The 24,266-nt window shown below is 44.6% G+C and overlaps 2 protein-coding genes across 3 annotated transcripts; both read left to right on the forward strand.

The window, feature by feature from the left end:
* The first annotated feature begins 1,434 nt into the window (after positions 1-1,434).
* On the forward strand, positions 1,435-11,279 carry LOC110071201 (uncharacterized). 2 transcript variants are annotated; one of them, XM_072988221.2, is made up of 5 exons: positions 1,435-4,200; positions 4,861-4,987; positions 6,438-6,508; positions 7,170-7,296; positions 8,948-11,279. In XM_072988221.2, the coding sequence occupies exons 2-5, from the start codon at positions 4,903-4,905 to the stop codon at positions 10,324-10,326; spliced, it is 1,662 nt and encodes a 553-aa protein (XP_072844322.2). In that variant the 5' UTR covers positions 1,435-4,200; positions 4,861-4,902; the 3' UTR covers positions 10,327-11,279. The 2 variants fall into 2 exon arrangements, with proteins under 2 accessions (XP_072844322.2, XP_078244292.1); XM_078388166.1 differs by having other exon boundaries at positions 8,951-11,279.
* Positions 11,280-13,061: 1,782 nt separating this feature from the next.
* LOC144587455 (uncharacterized) lies at positions 13,062-23,770 on the forward strand. Its single transcript, XM_078388149.1, has 4 exons — positions 13,062-16,843; positions 17,803-18,303; positions 18,585-18,699; positions 22,015-23,770. The coding sequence occupies exons 2-4, from the start codon at positions 17,911-17,913 to the stop codon at positions 23,292-23,294; spliced, it is 1,788 nt and encodes a 595-aa protein (XP_078244275.1). The 5' UTR covers positions 13,062-16,843; positions 17,803-17,910; the 3' UTR covers positions 23,295-23,770.
* Positions 23,771-24,266: the final 496 nt, after the last annotated feature.

A 24,266-nucleotide genomic window follows, 5' to 3' on the forward strand; every position in this document is an offset into this window, starting at 1 on the left:
AAAGTAAAAATGTGTGCTGCTTATATACCACCCCATAGCGCTCAAAGCACTCTCGGGGGGGGGGCGTGTTACAAGTTAATTAAAGAGGCCACACACATTGTCTCCTCCAGCGAGCTGGGAACTCATTTTACCGACCTCGGAAGGATAGAAAGCTGAGTCAACCTTGAGTTGCTACATGGGATTAAACTCTGGGTTGTGAGCAGAGTTTTGGCTGCAGTATTGCAGTTGAATCACTTCACCATGAGGCCCTGTGAGGGTGGTGAGACTGAGAGAAAGGTCTCTCTTGATGATCTTAATGCCCAGGCAGCCTTATAGAGGGGAGCTGCGGTCCTTGAGCTAGCTCGGACCCAAGCCATTTAGGGATTTATAGGTTAAAACCAGCACTTTGAATTCTGCCCATATGTACAGCCTGTGGAGCTGTCGTCACCAGGATGCTACATGTTCCCTGTAACTGGCCCAAGTTAACAATCTGGCTGGGAACATGATACAGTCGTGCCCCGCTTAATGATTACCCCGCATTAAGACGAATCCGCTTCACAATGATGTTTTTGCGATCGCAATTGCAATTGCAAAACCATGTTTTAAATGGGTTTTTTTCACTTTGCGAAGATTGGTTCCCTGCTTCAGGAGCCGATTCTTCGCATTACGACGATCAAAACAGCTGATCGTCAGGTTTTCAAAATGACCACCGGGTACTCAAAATGGCTCTCCGCTGTGCTTAGGAATGGAGTCCTCGCTATACAGGCACCGAAAATGGCTGCCATATGGAGGATCTTCGCTGGACGGTCAGTTTTAGCCCATTGGAATGCATTAACCAGGTTTTAATGCATTTCAATGTTTTTTTTATTTTTGCTTTACGACATTTTCACTCTACAGTGAAAACGTCGCTGGAATTAATTCTCTACAGCGAATTAACTTTGTTAAGCGAGGCACCACTGTACACCAAATGTGCTGAATGTGCTAAAGCCATTAAACGCGGGAGTCAAGTAAATGCAAATTTAGCTGTACAATAAGAACTTAACAGTTTATAATATTGAACATTCTTATACCCTGTATCCCTGAAAATAAGACCTACTATGATTTTTCAAGATGCTCGTAATATAAGCCCTACCCCCAAAATAAGCCCTAGTTAAGTGAAACCCCGCCCTCTACCATTATGCAGCATCCAGAAGAAGATGACATAACTATTTGAATAAACGTAGACTGTACATGGAAAAAATAAATAAAGCATCCCTGGAAATAAGCCCTAATGTGTTTTTTTGGAGCAAAAATTAATATGAGACCCCATCTTATTTTTGGGGAAACATGGTAGTTTAAGTTTTTAATCTCTTTGGTTTGCAAACCCTTTTTATTATATTTGAAGACCAACTTTCACAAGATCTTATACCACAGATCTTGCTGGCCAACACTGGAATGCATCGTCCAGACTGTGTCGCCACCCCGACATATGCGGTTCTTGTTTCACCAGAAGTGGTCTTACTGGTTAGAAAAGGGTGGTATAAATTCAGCACTTAGTGCTGAGCTGTGCCAGTAGGTAAGCAGCAATGAAAAAGGAACACTTGTTGGTCTGGTCTGGTCCCAAGTATATGCCAAGGAAATGAGTCCCTATTTATGCATCAAAGGTCAAACCCCCCACTTCCTGAAGACTTAGTGGATAGAGGAAGGTGGGGTGAGTGCCATGGTTGTTTACTTCCAGCTGCATGCTAAGTTTCTTCTTTAGTTTTCTCTCTCTCACTGAAATATAGCCTCCTTTATCAAGTACAGTGATACATCGCTAAACGATCGATGATAATCCGTTCCACTGAAATTGCTATTTAGCAAAATCATTGTCCAGTGAAAAGCATTTCCCCATTGGAATGCATTGAAACCTGTTTAATGTGTTCCAATGGGGAAGAATCGTTGTCTAGCGAAGATCGGCCATAGGAAAGCCGCTTTGCGAACCACCTATCAACTGTTTAAACTGCTGTCTTGCGAAACTTAGGTCCCGAAAACACCCATTTTGCGAGCATGGAGGGAGCTGTCAAAATCTCCGTCTAGCAAAAATCAGTTTGCGAACCAGGGACCAAACATTGTCCAGCGAAATTCCCCCATAGGAATCACTGTTTTGCAAATCACTATAGCGATCGCAAAAAGTCATTGTCTAGCGAAAAAACTGTCATATGGGGTAACTGTCTGGCGAGGCACCACTGTACTTTGATAGTCAAGTGAAAGAGATGGCATGCAAGGTTTAAGGAACTGCTGGAGGGGAATCTGTGCCTTTCTTTCCAGCAGCTCAGAAAAATCATGCCTCTCCAAAAGCCGGCCAGCAATCAAGAAAGTGCATGCCGAATAAAACCCTCCTTAATCTTCTTCTTCTTCTTTAATTAGCAACTTGGGATAAGGTAAGGGGTACAGAAGGTAAAGGGGGATATGAGGAAAGAAGAAAAAAGGAAACCCCCCTTAATCTTTAAGGGGCCAATTAGACTACTGTTGCTGTCAACATGAAAAGGACTTGGGGATGATTTGGGGCTGGGAGGTTGGTGAGGGTTAGGGAGAAGGGAAAGCAGGGGAGGCTGGGGGGGTAGGTGGGTGGGAAGGTGCAAATGGCCTCTCCTTAGTAGATCCTTGGCTTTTTGAGAAGCTTTGCCTCTCTGCCCCAGGAAGGAGGGAAGAAAACTGGCCACTCATCAATATGCTCAGGGAGGAGATTGGCTGGGTCTGTTTTGCCAGGACTCCTGTTTGGCTTCCATCATGTGATAGGAAGTAGACAACGAGATTGCCCTCCAAGCTGAAAAAAGCTCCTCGCAAAAAAAAAAAAAGAAAATAAATACTAGAGAGCATGAAAAGAGATTCTGCCAACTTCTTGGAGATGGGAGAGGAGGTTCACAAGAAGGTTAGGGTGGGGATAGCTGGTTGGATTTGGTTGAGAAAGATCCGGAAACAAGAAGAGGTGCAGAAAAGCTTTTTTCCCCCCCTCTCTCTGCAATGAATCCCAAGAAACATTCCCTCCAAGCCAGGAAGGAGCAAAAGTTCCATTTGCCCAATAGACCAACATTCAAGTTACTATTTTTCTTTCTGTGCTATCAAAGGGTTAAAGGAATAGAGTCGGGATTCCTAGAGAGGAAGAGGGAAATGGGGTGGGTAGGAATTGGAGTGTGAGTCCGACTCCAAAAAATATCCTTTCCTGTCTGCCCCCTTTTGTCGTCCGGAGGGAAACGCGAGCTGTGAGTCCTCCAAACGCTCCCAAGGGACTCCATCCTCATTCAGGGGGTCTCGCCCCGCCTTAGTGCCCCCAGGAAGGGGGTGAGGATAAGCCTGGCAAGGGGTCTCAAGGGAGGCTGGAGGGACCTGGCGGTGAGGAGAGAGAGAGAGAGAGAGAGACACCCCCCAGTTAGGCAGCCGGTTTGGAAGGTGGCCCAAGAAGAACAACACCATTTAGTATTATAGTGATAAGAGCAGAGCAAGACTTGAAAATAGCTTGTCAAGAGCAGAAGGGGTCCCAGAAGAGGGTGTGTGGCTGGGGCTGATGACCCCTTGTCAGTGGGGTGAGAGTCAGATCCACGGAGAAGGGGAGGTTGCTGCATTTCAGGAAATGGAAAGATGCTTCTTTCAGCTGAATCAAGCCTCTCCTTTCTAGCCCATGGTTGACATTTGCCTGCTTTTCCTTCAAGAATCCGACCTCTTTCCGTATTTGGCCTTCCCAAGTGTTGGGAGGATGATTAAAAGAACAACATCGTGATCTCTCGCCGAGGGGGAATCGCAGGGCCTGATCATGCAGTCGTTGCTCTGAGATGGAAGGTGGTCTTCTTTGACTCCACCAGAGGCGTCCTTGGAGCAGAGGTCAAAGGTGGAGGAGGAAGACTCAGCTGGCCTCGGAGCAGGAGAAGACGCCCGCAGGATGCAGAGTGGAAGGAGTGGGGAATTGCGGGAGAGAGTGCCGTGCAAGCACTTCAGAAGATCCTCCTGCAAAGAGGCCGAGGACCCCCCCGAGAGGCTTGCACGCGATTCCGTAATCTTTGCCGGCAGTGGCTGAAGCCAGAAAGAAACACAAAAGCTCAGATCCTGGACCAGGTGATCCTGGACCAGTTCCTGCTTGTCCTTCCACAGGAGCTGGAGAGCTGGGTGCGGGAATGTGGAGCGGAGACCAGTTCCCAGGCGGTGGCCCTGGCCAAAGGCTTCCTCCTGAGTCAGGCCGAGGAGAAGAGGCTGGAAGAGCATAAGGTGAGAGAGAGCATTTCCTTCTGGTTACTCCCTTCTGGGCAACATGTGGCGTCCTGTGCTTGTTTTTCTCAATCCCCACTACCGCCCCCCTGTAACATCTCCACAACCAGTATCAGATCTGTGGCCATTCCACTAACGTTCAATGCAGTATCCCTCATTTTCTGCTGGACACCTCAGTGGTTTAGGTCTCTGGCTAAAGGGCCAGAGGTTGGGAGTTTGATTCCCCCCACTGGGCCTCCTTGACAGGGGCTGGACTTGGATGATCTGTTGGGTCACTTCCGATGCTGCAGTTAAGGATGATGATGAAAGACTCAGGAGGAGCATTCCTTTTCTTTTAAAGGAGAATCACGGATTGCATTTTAAAATAGAATGGTGTTCGCTCTCTTTGCATGTTGTTTTCAAAGGAAATACCAGATTTTATGGCTGCCACAGCCACACTATGCCATGTGGCTGCCGTGTCCCGTGTCCCATAAACACCATAGAGGTTGCTCACCTGTCTCTACAGGGTCAAGAATATGATATCCCAAAATTCTCTATCCGTTGCCCCAGGGTGAATGTCCCACCTTCTAGTTCCAGCCCAACGCATCCAGATTTCTCCCCAGATGGTTTTTATTCTGTACCTTCTCCTCATTTTATGGCTTATGCCCGCTGTTCTTTCAGGATAAAGGCTTCTCTCTGGAGGCTCTGTCTTATTTTCCTGAGATGCAGAAGGCTCCCTTGGACAACATGCAGGGTCCCTTGCGAGAGGGGAACCAGGAGGAAACGGACAGAAGTGCCACCTTGCAGGGTAAGGAGTAATGGCATGAGCCTGGGTGTTTTTTAACTGGATCACCCTTTTGAAACTATGCAAGCGATGCTTTGGCAGTTGCTACATTTCCTGGAGTCCTGGGGGTGGAGTCTGATGGGAGACTCAGTCCATTACTGACACTAGATACTCATCCAGAGCTGAAACCACCTCCTTGGATTTAGATGGAAAAGAGAAAGAGATGTGGGTGTCGTCCACATACTAATGACAACAAACTACTAATGACATTTTCAAGGGCTGCTTTTCTACACACCTTTAATTGTTTTAACACTCTATATATTCAACATTTCACATCTTGACATTCCCAACCCTGACAGTGGAATGGAGGGATTTCTTGCTCACAGATCTGGCTCAGTTGTTTAAAAACTCAGTTGGATGATCTCTAATCAAGCATCATCTGTCTCTCAACATCTTTCAGCTCTTCTTTCCAGCAGAGCTTCTGTTGCTCAGTGCAGGCCAGTCATGGTCCTGTATCTGGTAAAGATCTAGACATGTTGCTGTAAGCAAAGTAATGCAAAGTGTGCTGCTTATATACTGCCCCATAGCAGTTAAAGCACTCTCTGGACTGTTTACAATGAACTGGGTACTCAATCTATCAACCTGGGAAGGATAGAAGGCAGAGTCCACCTCAAGCTGGCTTTTGTGATCAAACCTGGGTCATGATGAGCAGAGGCTTGACTTCAGTACTGCAGTGTAACCACTGCACCCAAGAGGCTCCTATAACCTAAAAAGGAAAAGAGAGAGAGAGAGAGAGAATACCAATGCAAAGTAGTTCAAATAATTGTTACAATAGTTGTTGTGGGTTTTTGGGGCTCTTTGGCTGTGTTCTGAAGGTTCTTCTTCCTAACGTTTCGCCAGTCTCTGTGGCCGGCATCTTCAGAGGACAGCACTCTGCTTTGGTCCTCTGAAGATGCTGTCTTCTGAAGATGCTGGCCACAGAGACTGGCGAAACGTCAGGAAGAACAACCTTCAGAACATGGCCAAAGAGCCCGAAAAACCCACAACAACCATTAGATCCCGGCCGTGAAAGCCTTTGCGAATTGTTACAATATTTGTTCAGTTTCGCATGACTGAGTTATTTATATGAAATGTTGATTGACACACTTGAGGAGATCTATCCATTTTATCTCCTTGAAAAAGGTATTATTACCCAGGCAACTCCTTCCCTATTTTTGCAGATCAAGTGTGCTGAATATGAATTTAATTGATCTCTTGAGATCTGTCTGCTTATATACTTTTGTGCAGTTCGTTGCTATAAAGCTCCATGCACTATCAAATTACATTGTACCACCGTTAGAAATGTAAATGTGTCCTTGTAAATAACATTTCAAACTTTCTCTGTTGCTGTGATACAAAGTTCTGCTTTTCTTCATCTATTTATAACAGTAGTATCCCAGATTAAGGTGTATATATGTGTTCCCATTTCTCACAGGAGTTGGAACAAGGCTGGCCACGCATGCAGAATCGTCCCTTCTTCTTGATGATGGAGTGAAAGGAGAAGAGGTGGGGGCAGGTTTGCTGGAAAGACATACACGGAAACCCTGCTTGCCTTTATCCCCTGTTCTCCTCCCCAGCGGGCAGAATTTTGTTCTAATATGTGAACTGGGGAAGAAGTTAAGAATCAAAGCCCAATCAAAGCATGCTGCTGATCTACCACCACATCGTGCTTTAAACACTTTCTGGATGCTTTGCAATTTTATTATGCAAGCGACACACATTGGCTGCCTCCTTCCCCCCAACCCCCTGGGCCCCCACAGCAAGGTGGGTACTCAGTTCTTCTGAACCCACTTCAGAAGGATGGAAGGCTGAGTGAACCCTGAGCAAGCTACCTGAGCCCATTGGGATCGAAATCAGGTTGTGAGCAGAGGCTTGACTGCAGTACTGCAGTCTAACCACTGTGCCATGAGGCTCCTCAAAGCATTTAAGTGTGGAAGAAACCACAATGGAAGCTGACAGGTTGGTTCATGCAACTAGAGATGTCCAAGCTAAGTTCCGAAAAGTCTGGATTTAAACTTTTAGGAAAGCAGCTGTGTTCCTTCTGTCTAGGGGTACCGTTTCTTCCCCTCTGCATCCATTCCTCTTGGAGGTATACAGTGTAGGGGTGGAGCTGAGATTGGCAAGCTGGGAGGAAAAAAAATATGTTTTCATTTCTTCCCCCATCCAGAGTCTGGTGACCTTTGAGGAAGTGACGGTGGATTTCACCCAGGAGGAGTGGGCGCTGCTGGATCCGGACCAGAGGGCTTTGCACAAGGAAGTCATGGAGGAGAACTGGGGGATGGTGGCTTCTCTTGGTAAGCCCCCCCTCCCCTTTCCTTTCTGATAATGTATATGTATCTATGCAATGAGCAAGAAATTCAATGAGTTCAAGCAGGGTCCCAACCCGCCTGCTCACTTGGGAAACCCCGAGAAGGAGCTAGAGAACTGTGGTCGGAGGTCAGACTCTTGTTTCCCCCTCAGCCCCAACCAGCATGGCTAATGGTGGGGCATGATGTCCATCAAGATCCACAGGGCCAAAGGTTCTCCACCTTTAGGAGATTAAAACGAGGTGCTGAGCCTCTTTGACAGCCGCTGGGCTTCCTGATCCATAGGGTCCCTTCTGCAGTTTTTATTATTATTGTTGTTATTATTAAGAAGGTTTTCATACTGATCGCTTAACACCGGGAGGGGTGTTCTTCAGTGTGTTTCATGAAGATGAGAGGGAAGAGCTAAGGCAGAAACTTATTTTTCCCCATGTTAGAGGAAAGAGTCTAGGGAAGTTACATACTAAAAATGTGGTGACTTTAACTGGGAATGGGATTTATTAAATAAATAAAAGTAAACTGTTTTATTTTGAGGAGACAGCAGGGCCATTTTTTTCATTCCCCTCTCCGTTTACAAACACAACATTTCCCAGACCTAAAAAAAAAAAAGTGGACTCCTCAGCTGGGCAGTTTTCTCTGTACATATAATTTTGTCCTCTTCACAAACTTTTTGGAGACCAGATGAGTCCTGGGGATGGATGGACATTTCTGTGGATACTCACACACTGTGGCTTCAGGGAGCATCTGTTTCTTCGGCTATTTTTCAGACCAATTTTTCTACAGGGACCAGGGCCAAAAACAGAATTTTGAGGATTTAGGTTGTTTCCATAACTCCTTCTCTTGGTTTTATCTTTGTCACACATAAGGCCCAGGCAGATTTTTGAGTAGGCTTCCGTGCATCCTACAGATCTGCGTCCATGGCTCTTCTGGGCATTCTAAAATATTGCAAGCTTCCCGTCTCCTCTCTTCCAGGGATTACATGAGTTTTGCTTTTTAACAAGTTTGGAAACGTAGACATACATGGCAGGAAAAAAAAACAAGGTGACAAGTGAGAGTGAGAGAGAGAGAGGGGGAGAGAGAGAAAGAAAAAAGAAGGAAAGAAAGAAAGAAGGAAAGACAATTAGAGGAGTGAAAAGATCATGTAGATCATGGAAGGGGAAACCTCTGGATATTTTTTACTACCCCCTACCAGAATAAGGACAGTGTTCTGGTGTCTATCTGTCCTTGCCTAAACTTCAGGATTGTGAACCCTACAACTTTCGCACTTGTCCTGCAACCTAGGTAACATAGAGGCTATCCTTGGTTATTTGAAGGATGGTTGGTTCATTTTAATGAGCTACAATCTGTCTGTAGCCTTTAGTGGCACTACTTGAGGCACTAGTTGGCCACCACCAGTCTCCTCAGGAGTAAGAGGTCTCCTCCAAGGTAGGCCTCAGGAGAAGGCAACCTTCAATTTTACTCCCAACGTTTTGACGCTGGTTTTGGATAGGACAAAAAGCAGCCAGTTTCAACTTTTGTCTCTGGCCAGCTGGGGAGATTTCATAGCTGAGGGAATGTTACAGTTCTTACTCGGTGTATACATAGGTTCTTTCCCGCTTTGGACTTGGGATTCAACTTTTCTGTGCTTCTCATTTCTCTCTAGCAGGTAACGAGAGGGGAAGAAAGGTATGTGTGAAGTGTGGGAATTTATTTACACACAACTGCGACCTTTCAGCGGAACAGCAAACTCATGTGGCAGAAGAAGGCTTGACCACAGAAAGGCCTTTCAAAGGTATCATGTGTGGGAAATGTTGTGCCTTAAAGGTGGTCTTTATACCTCAGAAGAGTGTCTGCACTGCAAAGAAATACTTTACAAGTGAACCGTCTGGGAAATCTCTTGGTTGCAATTTCCAGCTTGCAAGCCAGCAGAGAGGCTCTGCAGCGGGGGCCTTACACAAAGGTTTTGGGAAACATTTCACCAAGAATTCGAACCTCTGGATCCACCAGAGAGTCCGAACAGGAGAGAAACTATACCGGTGCCAAGAGTGTGGGAAATATTTTACTCAAAAGTTGCACCTTACAAGGCATCAGAAAATCCATACAGGGGGAAAACCGTACCAATGCCAGGAGTGTAGGAAATGTTTTTCTTACAGGTCGCACCTTGTCATTCATCTGAGACTCCACTCGGGCGAGAAACTGTGCAGATGTGACGATTTAGGGTTATGTTTACTTCCTAAGTCAGATCGTACAAGGAATCAGAGAGTGGACATTGGAAAGAAACCATATGAATGTCAGGAGTGTGGGAAACATTTTGTTAGGAATTCACAGCTCCTTTCCCATAAAACAGTCCACACAGGGGAGAAACCATACAAATGCCAGGAGTGTTGGAAGTCTTTTGCTCAGAAATCAGACCTTCTGAGGCACCAGAGAGTCCACACAGGAGAGAAACCATACAGATGCCAGGAATGTGGGAACTATTTTGCCAGAAATTCACATCTCCTATCCCATAGAAGAGTCCATACGGGGGAGAAGCCATGGAGATGCCAAGACTGTGGGAAGTGTTTCAGTCAAAGCTCAGACCTTATCAGGCACTGGAGAGTCCATACTGGAGAGAAACCTTACAAATGCCAAGAGTGTGAGAAATGTTTTTCTCAGAGTTCCAAGCTTCTTGTGCACCAGAGAGTCCACTCAGGAGAGAAACCCTACAAATGCCAGGAGTGCGGGAAATGTTTCACCCAGAGTTCAAAGCTTCTTGTGCACCAGAGAGTCCATTCAAAACCGTACACATGCCAGGAGTGTGGGAAATGTTTTGCTGAGAATTTACAGCTTGTTGTGCACCGGAGAGTCCACGCAGGAGAGAAGCCATACAAATGCCAGGAGTGTGGGAAATGTTTCACCAGCACTTCAACTCTTCGGAGCCACCGGAGAGTCCACACAGGAGTCAAACGATTTAAATGTGAGGAGTGTGGGAAGTGTTATGCTCGCAATACAAATCTTGTGAAGCACTGGAAAGTCCATGTAGGTAGGAACTTGAAGAAATGACAGGAAAGTGAAGTACCTTTTTGCTTCTTATGGAAAACATAGGAGACTCTACACTGAAGACAAACCATTTCTGTTCCGGGACACTGCAAATAATTTCTGTTACAGTGTTTCCCTTGTCAACCATCAGAGAAACCTTACAAGTGTCCAGAGGGTGTTTTTTGTGTGTGTCATTATTCACAGTTGGTGGTTAACCAGAATATTCATAGAAGTGGGAAGTCACTCCATATCAGTGGTATGTGACCCATCAGGTAGAATAGGAAGATTCATTCAATTATCTTGAAAGTGGGAAGTGTTTTGCTTAGAACATGAGTCTTATAGTCCACCTAAGGGTTCATAAAGGAGAAAAACTCTACCAAAACTGTCCTTGCAAATAATGAAGATTAGGTAAACCTTTCAAAGAGATATGGCAGAAACTGCTGGCAATGTAATGTTAGTGTTTCATAGAGATATTTGATGCTGTCATCTCCATTAGCAGCTTCTGTTTAGCTGCCTTATTTGAGGTACATTAATTTTGCTTTAGACAATTCTTCATACGGTTGTGTACTCCTGTGATATGAAGGCCACCTTATGGCTGGTACAGGTGGATCCTGTTGCCTTTGATGTAGAAAAAAATGATATCTAGTACATGGCTAAAAGGACAACACTCTCCATCTCTCCCTCCATGGTCTGAAGATCTCACTGCTGTATCCATATCAGAGTGCATATCTTAGGCTTTCCAGCTTCCTCTTGATACAGTTCTGTGTAAATGGTCTGCTTATATTAACTTATATACTTCATTTGTAATGGCTGTTGTTTGTTATCATTCCACTGTTACAGTGTGCTGTTTTTCATTCCTCATTGTTTGCTTTCCCCCTTTGTTTAGAATGGTAATAATACTCAAGAATGGCTTGAGTGACAGGCCATTTACATGCTGTGACTAGTCTTCAAGAATGTTATTTAAATTAATTTTTGGACATGTGATTACCTTAGTGTGATTCTTCGGCTTCAGTCTTATTTTTTATATTTAAAAATTATCCTGATCTTCTTTTCAGGGAGAGACTGGAGATTTCCGTGCCCTGCTTCCCCTTATGTAGTCTCTTTGACTTCTTTATCGACAATCTGGGATTTCTGCTTGGTTGCCTCAAATACATATTTGCAATCAACAAAATATTTATTTCACAGAATATTGTTCTTCCTTTCTGACTCCTAGTCCAAACTCTCCAGCCATGTTTGGTTCTGTTTTATTTCCTCCTTTTGTTTTCCAGGCACCAGTGATGGGTTTATAAGGCTCTAATCTGGTCCATTTTAGTTCACTCACATCAAATGGGTGTATCATTTAAATGTTCACATTCTGACCGTTTCAAGCTTCACATTGCTTTTTATTTCTCACTTTCTGAGTTCCAGTTCCAGCCATTTTGTTGCTGATCAGTAGCAATGTTTCCAGAATTTCTCTGTCCTGTCGTCGTTAGAACTATCTTCTCTTCTGCTGATGTGGCTGTTAGTTCTTGGAGTGAATGGGTGTCTCTTAGTCTGGTGTCTCAGTTTTGAATGACCTTGCTCGGACTTGTAACAGAGTCTAGCCACCTGATGATACATTCCTTAGTTTCCCAATTACAGTGGTGCCTCGCTTAAAGACGATAATCCATTCCAGGAAAATCGCCGTTAAGCGAAAACATCGTAAAGCGGAAAAAACCCATTGAAATGCATTGAAACCCCTTCAGTGCTTTCCAGTGGGGTCAAAACTCACTGTCCAGCGAAGATCCTCCATAGGGCAGCCGTTTTCGCTGCCTGTCTTGCGTCCCAGAAAACAGCAGGGAGCTATTTTGTTTACCCGGCGGCCATTTTGAAACCGCCGATCAGCTGTTTTAAAATTGTCATTTTGCGAAGAATCGGTTCCCGAAGCAGGGAACCAATCATCGCAAAGCGAAAAAAACCCATTTAGACCATTGTTTTGCGATTGCAGTTGTGATCGCAAAAAGATCGTCGTAGTGTGGTTTCATCGTAATGTGGGGCAATCGTAAAGCGAGGCACGACTGTATAATCCTTTTGGAGAACTTCAAAGCCAACTACCAGTTTTCATTATTCTTAAATTTCATTTTGCAGTTATGCTTCTGCTGTGTTCAGTGAGCAGACATTGTTACAGGCATTGATTACATAAGACGGACACCTTTAAAAAAATTGAGTGAAACTTTGCAATAAAAGAGTGTCACAGAACTGAATGCTGCTTTGTGGAATTGAAAAATGCCCTTCTCAGAACTCAGGAAAATGCAGCGATTTTCAGAAATCTGCCAATGTAAAAGTCGGCTGCTGCCACTCGAATGAGAAGCAAGGTAAGGTCTCTCCCAACACTGGGTTCTTTTCCCTTTCAACAGCTTATGTTGGGTCTTACCTGGGAATTTATGCATGCAAAGTAAGTGCTTTGCCATTGATTTCTGGCCTCTGTTAGTCCAATTAGGTTTTATCTGCCAATTCCTTACGGCATCTGCTGAGGACATGGTGTGGAAAATAGCAAAATATCAGCAGCAGGCCAATGGGTCGGCCAGATAAGAAGTCCAGGGCCTCCCAATGTAAACAAGATGTGAGATGGTTTTGATACAGGGATCAGGCTGGACCAGACATCCAGAGAAGGAACAGCTGCAGAGCCTGTGTGGAGGCTTTGTCTCCCTTTTTGATCTTGTGTCTCTAAAGAGCCTCTACTTCTCACTCCAGTCAGTTCTCAAACACACACAAAATACAGAGAGGGTGGGGCTTTATTCCTGTACTTGATCAACCAAATATTCAGTAGGCATCAAGGACTGTGAAGTGCAGCAACATCTGGAGCTTTGGACCACTCAGGTTCTCCAGGAGATGCAAAGCTTCCATTTCGGTGACTTCATCTACCTTAGTTAAGCACAATAAGATACAACTCCTCAGTTCCAAAGAGACTATCCTCGAGCAATGGGTTTTGAAAAGTGCCCAAAAAGGAACCTTCAAGTATGGTGTTTCCACCTGGGTCAAGAGTTTGGGTATGCCCCACACTGGACTACTCTACTGCAGGGAACAGGGAAGATGAAGTGCCCTTTTCTGCAGTGGAAGGAGGGTAGCATAGTCCCACCCAATAACATGAGATATAGGTGCGTATAGATATAGGTAGATATCCTATGCTGTGAGTCTTGATCCTGGCAAGAGTTACCTATAGTTCGATCCTGGGAGTGGTTTAATGAGCTCTCTCTGTGTGTGGATACAGTATTTCACTGAAGTGATTACACCCCCTCACATTTCATAAATATTTTAGTATATCTTCATGTGAAAACACTGAAGAAATGACACTTGGCTACAATGTAAAGCAGTAAGTATACAGCTTGTATAATAGTGTAAAAGTGCTGTCCCCTCAAAATAACGCAGCGTGCAGCCATTAATGTCTAAACCGCTGGCAACAAAAGTGAGTACACCCTTAGGTGACAATGTCCAAATTGGGCCCAAGTAGCCATTTTCCCTCCCTGGTGTCATGAGACCTGTTAGTGTCCAATTTGGTATCATGAGAGCCATTATGCCCAAATTGGACATTGTCACTTAGGGGTGTACAGCACATTCACACTGTTATACAAACTGTACACTCGCTGCTTTACATTGTAGCCAAGTGTCATTTCTTCAGTGTTGTCACATGAAAAGATATACTAAAATATTTATGAAATGTGAGGGTTGTACTCACTTCTGTGATATACTATAACTAGTTTTATTTTCATGGAGTCTGGTTAATGAACTGTGAAAGTCTGCACTCAGGAGAAGGCAATTCAAAATGGATTATTAACAGGTTGGTCCTGACAGTGAAGTAAGTAGACAGAGCCTACACATGCTTTCTTTGGCTGCAGAAAAGGCCGCTTTGTGACAAGTTCAATGTTTCCTCATCGTAAGCTGTTTCTCCCCTACACCTGTACTTGGTTTTTGTACTTGCAGAATGTGTGATATAATACTGTATCTTGTAACTGTGAGGTTTTTATTATACAGCTGAAGTCTCATTTGCTCTGATTTTCTCATCACCATTTAATGTGTATCGTCGTCGTCGTTTAGTCGTGTCTGACTCTTCGTGACCCCATGGACCAGAGCACTCCAGGCCCTCCTATCTTCAGCTGCCTCCCGGAGTTGGGTCAAAGTCATGTTGGTTGCTTCGCAGACACTGTCCAGCCATCTCGTCCTCGGTCGTCCCCTTCTCCTCTTGCCTTCACACTTTCCCAACATCAAGGTCTTTTCCAAGGAGTCTTCTCACACATTTAATGTGTATAGATATAATAAAGATGTTAAATAGTGTTAGAAAAGTAAAACAAATGATATTTCGGCAGTATAATAAAACCTTCACACTTACAACATTAAACATTCTGCAAGTTCAAGAGAAAGCGCAGAGCAGCTGTAGGAAAGCGTAAACCAGTACCAGACCTGACATAACTCTTGCTGTAGGAAAATTAAACAGAAAAAGTCAGTTCACCAACACAAAGCAACTGGACAGCTATTAAAAAAAAAACACCTGATGGACCTTCAGTTAAGACTGCCAGCAGGCAGAAGACAAGCTTGTAGGGCATTTACTTGGGAGTCTATGGTGTTGATCCCAAAGCAGCCCCTCTTGATCCTTACTGAAGTGATTTCCCTTTGCAGTGGAGGATCCAGTAGGGATCCTGAACCCAGAATGAGCCGAGGGGGTTGGTCCAATCCAAAACATTCCACACCCTACTACTACAGCTTGTACTGTCAACCTTTGTCTGCAAATGGAGAGGTAAAAATGTTGAACTTCTTGCCAGTGGAAATAGCCATATCTACAACTCAAGCTGCCGCATCCCACTTTCTGCCTACCAAAGCACTGTCTCAATGTGTCTCCTGGTAGCCTTGGATCCACTACCTGCTCAGGGCCCTAAAGTCTAAATTGTGAAGCAGGAAAATGTGTGTCGCCTAAACTCAGACTCTTCTGGGGTCCTGTGTTGCTCTCTTGGGCGGCCAAGAAGAACCATGATTCTGGAAAAAGTGAGCTAACCTCTAAGAACGCCTGTGCCAAACAAGCCTGTTAGCTTTCAAGGTACCACTTAGAGACTCCTGTTGCTGTCAACATGGGAAAGTCTTGGGGATGATTTGGGGCTGGGAAGGCAGTGACAGGACAGAGAGAAAGGAAAGCAGGGAAGGCTCAAGAGGTGGATGCCTTTCCTTAGCAGAAAGCTGACTGCCGAAGAATTGATGCCTTTGAATTGTGGTGCTGGAGGAGGCTCTTGAGAGTCCCCTGGACTGCAAGGAGAACGAGCCTATCAATTCTAAAGGAAATCAACCCTGAGTGCTCACTGGAAGGACAGATCCTGAAGCTGAGGCTCTAGTACTTTGGCCATCTCATGAAAAGAGAAGACTCCTTGGAAAAGACCCTGATGTTAGGAAAGTGTGAAGAGAAGAGGAGAAGGGGACGACAGAGGATGAGATGGTTGGACAGTGTCTGCGAAGCAACCAACATGAATTTGACACAACTCCGGGAGGCAGTGGAAGACAGGAGGGCCTGGCGTGCTCTGGTCCATGGGGACACCAAGAGTCGGACACGACTAAAGGACTAAACAACAACAGCAGCAGATCCTGGCTTTAAAGAGCTTCTCCTCCTTGCCCCAGGAAGGAGACAAGAGGAACTCTGGCTACTCATCCATGTGCTCAGGGAACAGATTGGTTCGGTCTGGGTTTGTCTTGCCAGGACTACCGCTTGGCTTCGGTCACATGATGACAGGAAAGGAGATCTTTTCCTGATCGCAGGAAAAAGGATTGGGAAGAATGGCAGGACTGAGCGGGCTGAGAACCATCTGGGAAGAAGCGGGCGGTCCAAGTGATTCTTCTGGGATCCAAAATCCTTCCCTGAATTCATGGGGCCACCCAGCTCTCACTTTGCATCACAAGAAATAGTTCAGTCCAAATTTCTAAGAACTATACGCCAGGTCCCAATTAGATTGCCGTTCTCAGTTGTATGTATGCCAACATGTTCGAATGGAATACTGAAAGTTAGAAATGTTAAGGTTTTATAAAGTTTCATACTTATGTGACTGGTCTAAGGACCGTAAATAAACTATTATTATTAATCCTTCCCTGAAAGTCAAGAGGGAGCAGGAGATCCTGTTAACTCTTAAGGCAGAACAACCAATATTTCTTTCTGGTGTTCCATCGAAGGGTTAAATGCATTCGAGTCGAAACTTCCTAGAGGGGAACGGGTGAGCTGCGCAGGAAAGTGACGAATCCCTCAGCAGGAAGTGTCCGCTTTCACAAAACGTCCCCTAGGCCTCCTCTTTTCATTGGTTCCCAACCTTTGTTAGTCGGATGTTTTTGAACTGCAACTCCCAGAAACCCCAGCCAGCACAGTTGGTGGTGAAGGCTTCTGGGAGTTGCAGTCCACAACTCTTGAGTAAGCCAAGGTTGAGAACCAGTGCAGGGAAACGAGGGCTTCGGCTTCTTCTAGTGCTGCCTCTTCATTCAGGGACTCTTTTTTTTGCCAGAGCACCCTCCCCTCCGCCCCAGCGATGATCCCATACAGGGCTTGGAGGGAGTGATGGTGAGTCCATGTGGGGGCTGTAGGGGAAAGTTTGGAGGGAAGGAGGGGGGAATATCTGGGGCTGGGTAGGAGGGGAAGGTGGGTGCCTTGAGCCACTCCTTCGTGCTGCTCCAGAAAGGCAGCTGATGGGGTGGCATTTAAGATTAGATCCTCCCTCTGCTGAGGTAGCCTATCCACAAAAATCAGAGCGAAGTATTGCAGGATTTAAAAAAAAAACCTTGAATATTGAAACCAGGCACGTTGGAACTGAAGAATAAGTGACTTGGCCTTGGTTCAAGACTCTACAGTAGGCGCTCAGCTGAGAAAGAGTTAAGTGCAGATCATCATCACGCCCGTGTAGAAAAAGTATTGAGGAGGACTTGTCTGAAAGATACCTAACGGGGGGGGGGGGGCTTTGGCAATGAATGACTCGCTGTGAATGGTTCGAGGCAGACCTCTTGGAAAAGGGTGTAGTTCTATCTTATTGAAAAGATACGGGAAATAGTCGAAATGGATATCTTATCAGAAGTCATGAAAGATCAACCCCTGCAAAAGGCAACAGAAAGATGGGATCTACTTAACAAATGGACTGAATCAACAGGCAGCAGCTGAATAATATATATTGAAATGAGAACTTTATTTACAAGGCAGAAAAGAGTAAATAGAATAATTTAAAATCTTGATATGGCAATAGGTATAGATTGGATCTTAGTATGTTATCGTCTCCCCTCTTCCTCATAAATTCCAATTCCCTTTTTCGTTTTGTCACCCCTCATGTTAAAATAATAAAAAAAAATTAAAAAAAGGAAAAGGGTGTAGTTCTTTCATCTGAAGTGAAGGAAAAGGGTGGGTTTTAGTTGATGGCGCTTCCCCAGTTTCCTCTTTTCATCTCCATTTTCCTGCCTTTTCTTCAGGGATTAAGACCTGTCACCTGCATTTGCTTTTCTTCTCACGTGCAGAATAATATCTGGATTTTGCAGAGCATTAGTAGCATCCAGTTCAACTGTTCGTCCAGTTTTGCCCTGAGAGAAGGTTGAGGGGAGGCCTCTTTTGACTCAGTCTGAGGCTTCTTGGAGCACAGATCAAAGATGCATGAAGCTGGAAGAAGCCCCCATACCATCCAGGAGGAAAACAATGTGGAATTGCGTGAAAGAAAGAGGCAGAAGGTTCTGGATGAGAACACTGCTAGCTCAGATGTACAGCGCCAGCGCTTCAGGCAGTTCTGCTACCAGGAGGCGGAGGGCCCCCGAGAGGCTTGCACCCAACTCCACCTTCTTTGCCAGCAGTGGCTGAAGCCAGAAAGACACACCAAGGCTCAGATCCTGGACCTGGTGATCCTGGAGCAGTTCTTGGCCATTCTTCCCCCAAAATTGGAGATCCAGGTGAGGGAAAGTGGAGCGGAGACCAGTTCCCAGGCGGTGGCCCTGGCCGAAGGCTTCCTCTTGAGACAAGCAGAGGAGAAAAGGCAGGAAGAGCAGAAGGTAAGAGCACTTCTCCTGGTGTATGTGAAGCAGGGGTGGGGAGGATCTGGCCTTATACCTCAGTGGGTTTGGGGGGAAATATGTCCTCACTCCCAGAGATGCTGAACTCTTCCTCTGAGAGGTCAATGATGTGAGGGAGAGTGCTTTACAACTCTGTACCAGTTGCCAGAGGACAGATATCCCCATGGCCCTTATGTCTGAACTTTATCTGCTGTGTTTTTTCACTATTTTCCCTCCGGTTCCTTCCCCAAATTCATGTCTTCTACTCTCATCTGCTGCAGCCAATCCAAACTCTTTCAGTGGAAGCTCAGTGCAATTTCCTTGAAGTAGAGAAGACGCCGTCAGGCAGCAGACAGAGTATGCTCCCAAGTGGGGATGAAGGTGCTTCTTTGGAGGGTAAGGATTCATGGTGGGAAGGGAAACTTGTTTAAAGTTGATCAGTTTCTTTGAAGCATGCAGAAATCCTTAATTTTGGTGCAGGGATGGGAATTTCTTAGCATTGGCCTTTTAAAAAAATTGTAGTTCAGAAATTGCTTTAATCTTCAATCCTTAAATATGTTGTGTCAGGTCAGAAAGTCTGGTACTTGAAACCTATAGAGTCTATAAAGGTCTACAGCAGTGGTCCCCAACCTTGGGCCTCCAGATGTTCTGGGAGATGTTCAACTCCCAGAAATCCTGGCCTGCAGAGGTATTGGTGAAGACTTCTGGGAGTTGTAGGCCAAGAACATCTGAAGGCCCAAGGTTGAGGACCACTGGTCTATAGTATAGACTAATGGTTCTTAACCTTTGTTACTCAGGTGTTTTTGAACTGCAACTCCCAGAAACCTCAGCCAGCAGAGCTGATGGGGAAGGCTTCTGGGAGTTGCAGTCCAAAAACATCTGAGTAACAAAGGTTAAGAACCACTGGTATAGACCTTTATGGTCTATACCACTGGTTCTTAACCTTGGGTTACTCAGGAGTTTTGGACTGCAACTCCCAGAAGCCTTCACCACCAACTGTGCTGGCTGGGGTTTCTGGGAGTTGCAGTTCAAAAACATCCAAGTAACAAAGGTTAAGAACCATTGGTCTATACTATACTATAGACCTACTATGGATTTCTAGGAAAAATCAGAAGCCAGTGTTCATCCCAGCTGGCCTTTATCCATCAAAGAATTCATTCCAGTGTGAACCAGATAACCTTTTCCAATCATATCAGGGTTCCTCTGGGCGTTAAGTTATAATAAGTAGTTTCATTGTTGGAATGATACCAAGCAATATCAGTTTGTCTATTTCTACCAGCTTTCTTAATCTGCATTAATCTGTGCACAAAAGTCCAAGAGTTATTGACAACATGTAAACTTTTTGAGAAGTTACAGCTGTTGAGAAAAGGAGGCTTCGAGACACTGAGATAAATAGTATATATACCTTATCTAGTTCTCTTAGGGGAAGGGTAAACGGGGGTTCCTAAGAAAACAAACTGTATTACATAAAACTGTATTACATAACATACCAAAAGAGTGAACATAGAAAGCAACGACAGCTCAGGTAACGCTGACAAACGGGCAAACACACACGGTTTCTGCCTCGCTCCATAACTCAGCACCATCGATGGAAGGTGGTAAGAGGGTAGAGGAGACAAGGCTTTATAAGCCTAATTGGTTACAGGGAACAGATGAGGTCCTTTAGACATTAACCCTTAGTGAGAAGCATGTTACACATTGACACCTATCAACAACAGCCACATTTCAGTTCTACTGAATGGAACTACACCTATAAAATGGTCCTACACCTATAAAATCATGTAAAAGACATCCGTAAGTCTTAACAGCTTTGAAAAATACAGTACTGCTAAGCACAAATGTTTGACTATGAAGTGGTGAAGGTGGCAGGGGTGAACTAATAGATTTAGTGTAACACAATGTAGAAGTGTTTTTTGTTTGGTTTATGTTGTTTTATGTGTGTGTATACACACACACACACACACACACACACACATATATATATATACACGCACACACACACACACATACATAAAACATATATATATATATCAGAAGTGGTAGCTACCTCTTTATGTAATGCTCTACCTATGGAAGTGCACCAGGCCCCTTCTCTCCTAATATTCCAGAAGCACATTAAAACGTTGCTTTTCAGGAAGACCTTGAAGCTGTCCTCCTCTTGTAATTGTTGGTCATGTAGTCTTCTTTTGATCCTTATGTCCTGTAACCTTTATCTTGTCCGTTGCCCTCCATCCGTATTTTATATTTTTGGTCTGGGTGGGACTTGGTTGTTCTCTGTACATTTATTTTCCTGATGGAAACCACGCAGAGTAGCGCCGAGGCCATTAAATGGCATGATATAAAAATGGTCCAAAATGGCCTTAGCGGCCATGGTCACAAGGCAGCACCGTCACCAGCAGGCACCGGAGAGACACGGTCTCTGACTACCCATCCCTTGCCTAAGGGTTGTTTAGCTAGATTCCACCCAGCCAGCCTATGGTTGCCGATCTCCGACTGTTGTGACAGAGAGTCAGCTGCAGGATTGGAAGCAGAGTTTTCTCCCAAGGTGATGCTGTGCTCCCGTGGAGACTCTTTCTCTTGAGGAGGCCTTCCCTGCAGCAGCAGACTTCCTTGGGGAGCCTTGTCCAAGTTTGTGTCTCCTGCCTGACCAGCTCATGTGGGCTGTAGAGGAGGCTGCTTCGTCCTTTGATTGGGCCACTATCCACTAAAGGCCTTAAAGCACTGGGTCCTTGGAAGGCCAAGGTTCTGTAATACTGGCAGCTCTTCCCCCTCACCTCAGGACCAGAGGGTTGGGGGTTCACCCTCAGTGGAGGACTCTACTGAGGGCCCATGATTGATGTTTAGAAGACCACAAGTGAAATACAAGTCAACAGATTTGAGGCAATAGCTTTAAATGCCCTACATCGGTACTCTTAAGGGCAGGCGTCCATTCTCTCTTGCTCACAGGAATGGATGCCATGTAGCCTTTCTAGCTCTTTCCTTAAGTGGGATTAAGAATGTTGCTTATTTCGTAGTCCTAGAATTGTCATGGCTCCATCCTAAGGAATCCTTAGTTTCAAATAAATTGAGGAACAGGAAGTGTGGCAGATGTACTCAAAAATGGGCAAGGCAGGGACCATAATATGCCCTGTGTGCCATCTTTTGCCCACTTATGACGGAGGGACCTTGCCATTTAAAGGTGTCCTTTGGGGATTTAATGGCGGACACTACTTTGCTGTTTTATGTACAGGTTGCATGTATGCAAACATTGCCAAATGGATCCTTTAATCAGCAAGGATTTGCTGCTGCTGCTGCTGCTGATATCATTCCCATTATGCACACTGGCAGGTGCAACAGGATTTCAGTCACTGTGTATTTAAATGCCTGCACAAAGCAGTGTGTCTAACGTGATTAAACAGTTACTGGATATTTCATTTTACAAAAGTAGGACAGTCAGCAGCAAAGAGTGAGTAAGTGCAACAAGCGAGTCCAAATTAACATTTAGCACCTTTTCCCTTTCTGCAAAATATAAAACTACTAAAAGGTTTCCTAGACCAAAAATGCCTTCCTCTGTATCTCTCAAGATCAAAAGATGTGAAGGAGAAAAATGACAGTATCTACCCCTTTTTGCTCGTTTCCCTTTCTGACTCTTTCTGGTTTATGTAGAGACCTTTTGGCCCTTCCAGGGGATTTGGGATTCATTATTTTCTATGCTTCTTGTTCCTCCAACAGATCAGGAAAGTTCTGCCAGAGGAGAACCCTATGAATGCAATATTTGTGGGAAATATTTTGCTGAAAAGAGGATACTTACGCTTCACAAGAGGGTCCACACTGCAAACATATGTTTCAAAAATGAAGCATCTGGAAAAGGTGAGGAGAGCGAACCGCAGTTCACGAGCCACCAGAAAATCAACAGAGGAGAAAAAAAATATCAATGTGAGGAATGTGGGAAACGTTTTGCCAGGAATTTTTTCCTTCAGGTGCACCAGCGAGTCCACACAGGAGAAAAACCATATAAATGCCAGGAATGTGGAAAATGTTTTACTTACACTTCAACTCTTCTTGCACACCAGAGTGTCCACACAGGAGAAAAACCATACAAATGCCAGGAGTGTGGAAAAGCCTTTAATCGCAGTTCACACCTTCTGACACACCAGAGAGTCCACACAGGAGAGAAACCGTACAAATGCCAGGAATGTGGGAAATCTTTTAATCGCAATTCAAATCTCCTGACACACCGGAGAGTCCACACAGGAGAGAAACCGTACAAATGCAAAGAATGTGGGAAATGTTTCACATACACTTCAACCCTACTTGTACATCAGAGTGTCCACACAGAAGAAAAACCATACAAATGCCAGGATTGTGGGAAATGTTTTACTCACAATTCAAGCTATCTTGCACACCTGAGTATCCACATAGGACCCAGAATATTCAAATGTGAAGAGTGTGGGAAATGTTTTGCTCATACTTTAAGTCCTCTGACACCCCAGAGAGTCTACACAGGAGAAAAACCACACAAATGTCAAGATTGTGAGAAAGGTTTAGGTGAGATTTCACACCTTACGACACACCAAAAAGCCCACTCGGAAGAGAAACCGTACAAATGCCAGAAGTGTGGGAAATGTTTTGCTCAGAATTCAGGCCTTTTTAAACATCAGAGAGTTCACACTGGAGAGAAACCATACAAATGCAAAGAATGTGGGAAATGCTTTGCCCAGAGTTCTCACCTTCTCGGACACCAGAGAGTCCACACTGGAGAGAAACCATACAAATGCCAAGAGTGTGGAAAATGTTTTGCTCACAATGCAAACCTTTTGACTCACCAGAGAGTCCACACTGGAGAGAAGCCGTACAAGTGTCAGGAATGTGGGAAATGTTTTACTCAGAGTTCACACCTTCTCGGGCACCAGCGAGTCCACATTGGAGAGAAATCATATAGATGCCAAGAGTATGAGAAACATTTTGCTCAGAATTTACACCTTCAGGGACAGAAGAGAGAGGTCATATAAATGCAAGGCAGGGATTTTTTTAATGGACACCTGATAATTCAAGTTAGATATCCTGTGGAATAAGAGAGTCCACACAGGAAAGAAACCAAACAAATGCCAGGGATGTGTGAAATATTTCACTTCCAATTTACATCCCAGAGTGTAGACTAGGAAAGCCTATACAGGAGAATTATTGCATTTGTTGGTGAAGTCATTCATGAGAAAATTAATTCCACTCTACTTTCCTTTTATACTAAGATTTTCCTTTAAGACTAACTTTAACAGCGTTTAGACCCTTCCAGTTGTAAAGTTTAAATTACACCAGTTGTTTTGTTAATGGAGTTTTAGAGAAATCAAGATGGTGATGATGTTTTTCCATGGTCACTTCATGACATAATGAAATTTCCCTATTTTTTTATTTTCCTCTTTCTGTATATTGTAAATCATGGTAGAGGATGGTGGAGAGCTTGTCATAATAAAGTGTGCTTCCTGACTTATTCTGGTTATTCTTATTGGAAAATCTATTTCTGCTTTTATTGTTTTGGCCTGATATAATCAGTAAGCATGATTTCATTCATGGAAGTTGAATGGGCACCCCTTGGAAGGGAAATCCTTTTGCAGAATCCTTTTTCTAAAGAAATCCAGTCGTCAGCTGGCCCTCCCTCTTTCAGAGTTGTACTCACACAGTAATTCTTCACCTTCTGCCTCTTGCGATGGTCCTCCTTGCCTTTAACTCTAGGGTCGCCCAACTGCACAATCTAATGTGAGAGGCTGTGGAGATAGGCTTTCAACCAGCATTTTTGAGCATATTGGAAAAGGCAGGGATCTGGGAACTGAAATCACAGAGTACAAAAGCGCAACCTGTTCAAGTAGTGCAACCTGTGGCCGCTGACTGGCCCCCCATGTTTTGTGGTCATAGGTTCCCCACGTCTGAAAGACCTGCTCTGGCTTCTTGTTGCATAAGCAGGCTGATCTCACAGTCTTGATTTCAAC

The sequence above is a fragment of the Pogona vitticeps genome, chromosome 2, assembly GCF_051106095.1.
Source record: "Pogona vitticeps strain Pit_001003342236 chromosome 2, PviZW2.1, whole genome shotgun sequence".
NCBI classification, from domain to species: domain Eukaryota; kingdom Metazoa; phylum Chordata; class Lepidosauria; order Squamata; family Agamidae; genus Pogona; species Pogona vitticeps.

Coding starts and splice junctions, on each gene's coding strand:
- LOC144587455 (XM_078388149.1), top strand. CDS start 17,911: ATGCATGAAGCTGGAAGAAGCCCCCATACCATCCAGGAGGAAAACAAT. Junction 18,304..18,584: donor AAAGGCAGGAAGAGCAGAAG/GTAAGAGCACTT, acceptor CATCTGCTGCAG/CCAATCCAAACTCTTTCAGT. Junction 18,700..22,014: donor TGAAGGTGCTTCTTTGGAGG/GTAAGGATTCAT, acceptor TTCCTCCAACAG/ATCAGGAAAGTTCTGCCAGA.
- LOC110071201 (XM_072988221.2), top strand. CDS start 4,903: ATGCAGAAGGCTCCCTTGGACAACATGCAGGGTCCCTTGCGAGAGGGG. Junction 4,988..6,437: donor CAGAAGTGCCACCTTGCAGG/GTAAGGAGTAAT, acceptor CATTTCTCACAG/GAGTTGGAACAAGGCTGGCC. Junction 7,297..8,947: donor GGGGATGGTGGCTTCTCTTG/GTAAGCCCCCCC, acceptor ATTTCTCTCTAG/CAGGTAACGAGAGGGGAAGA.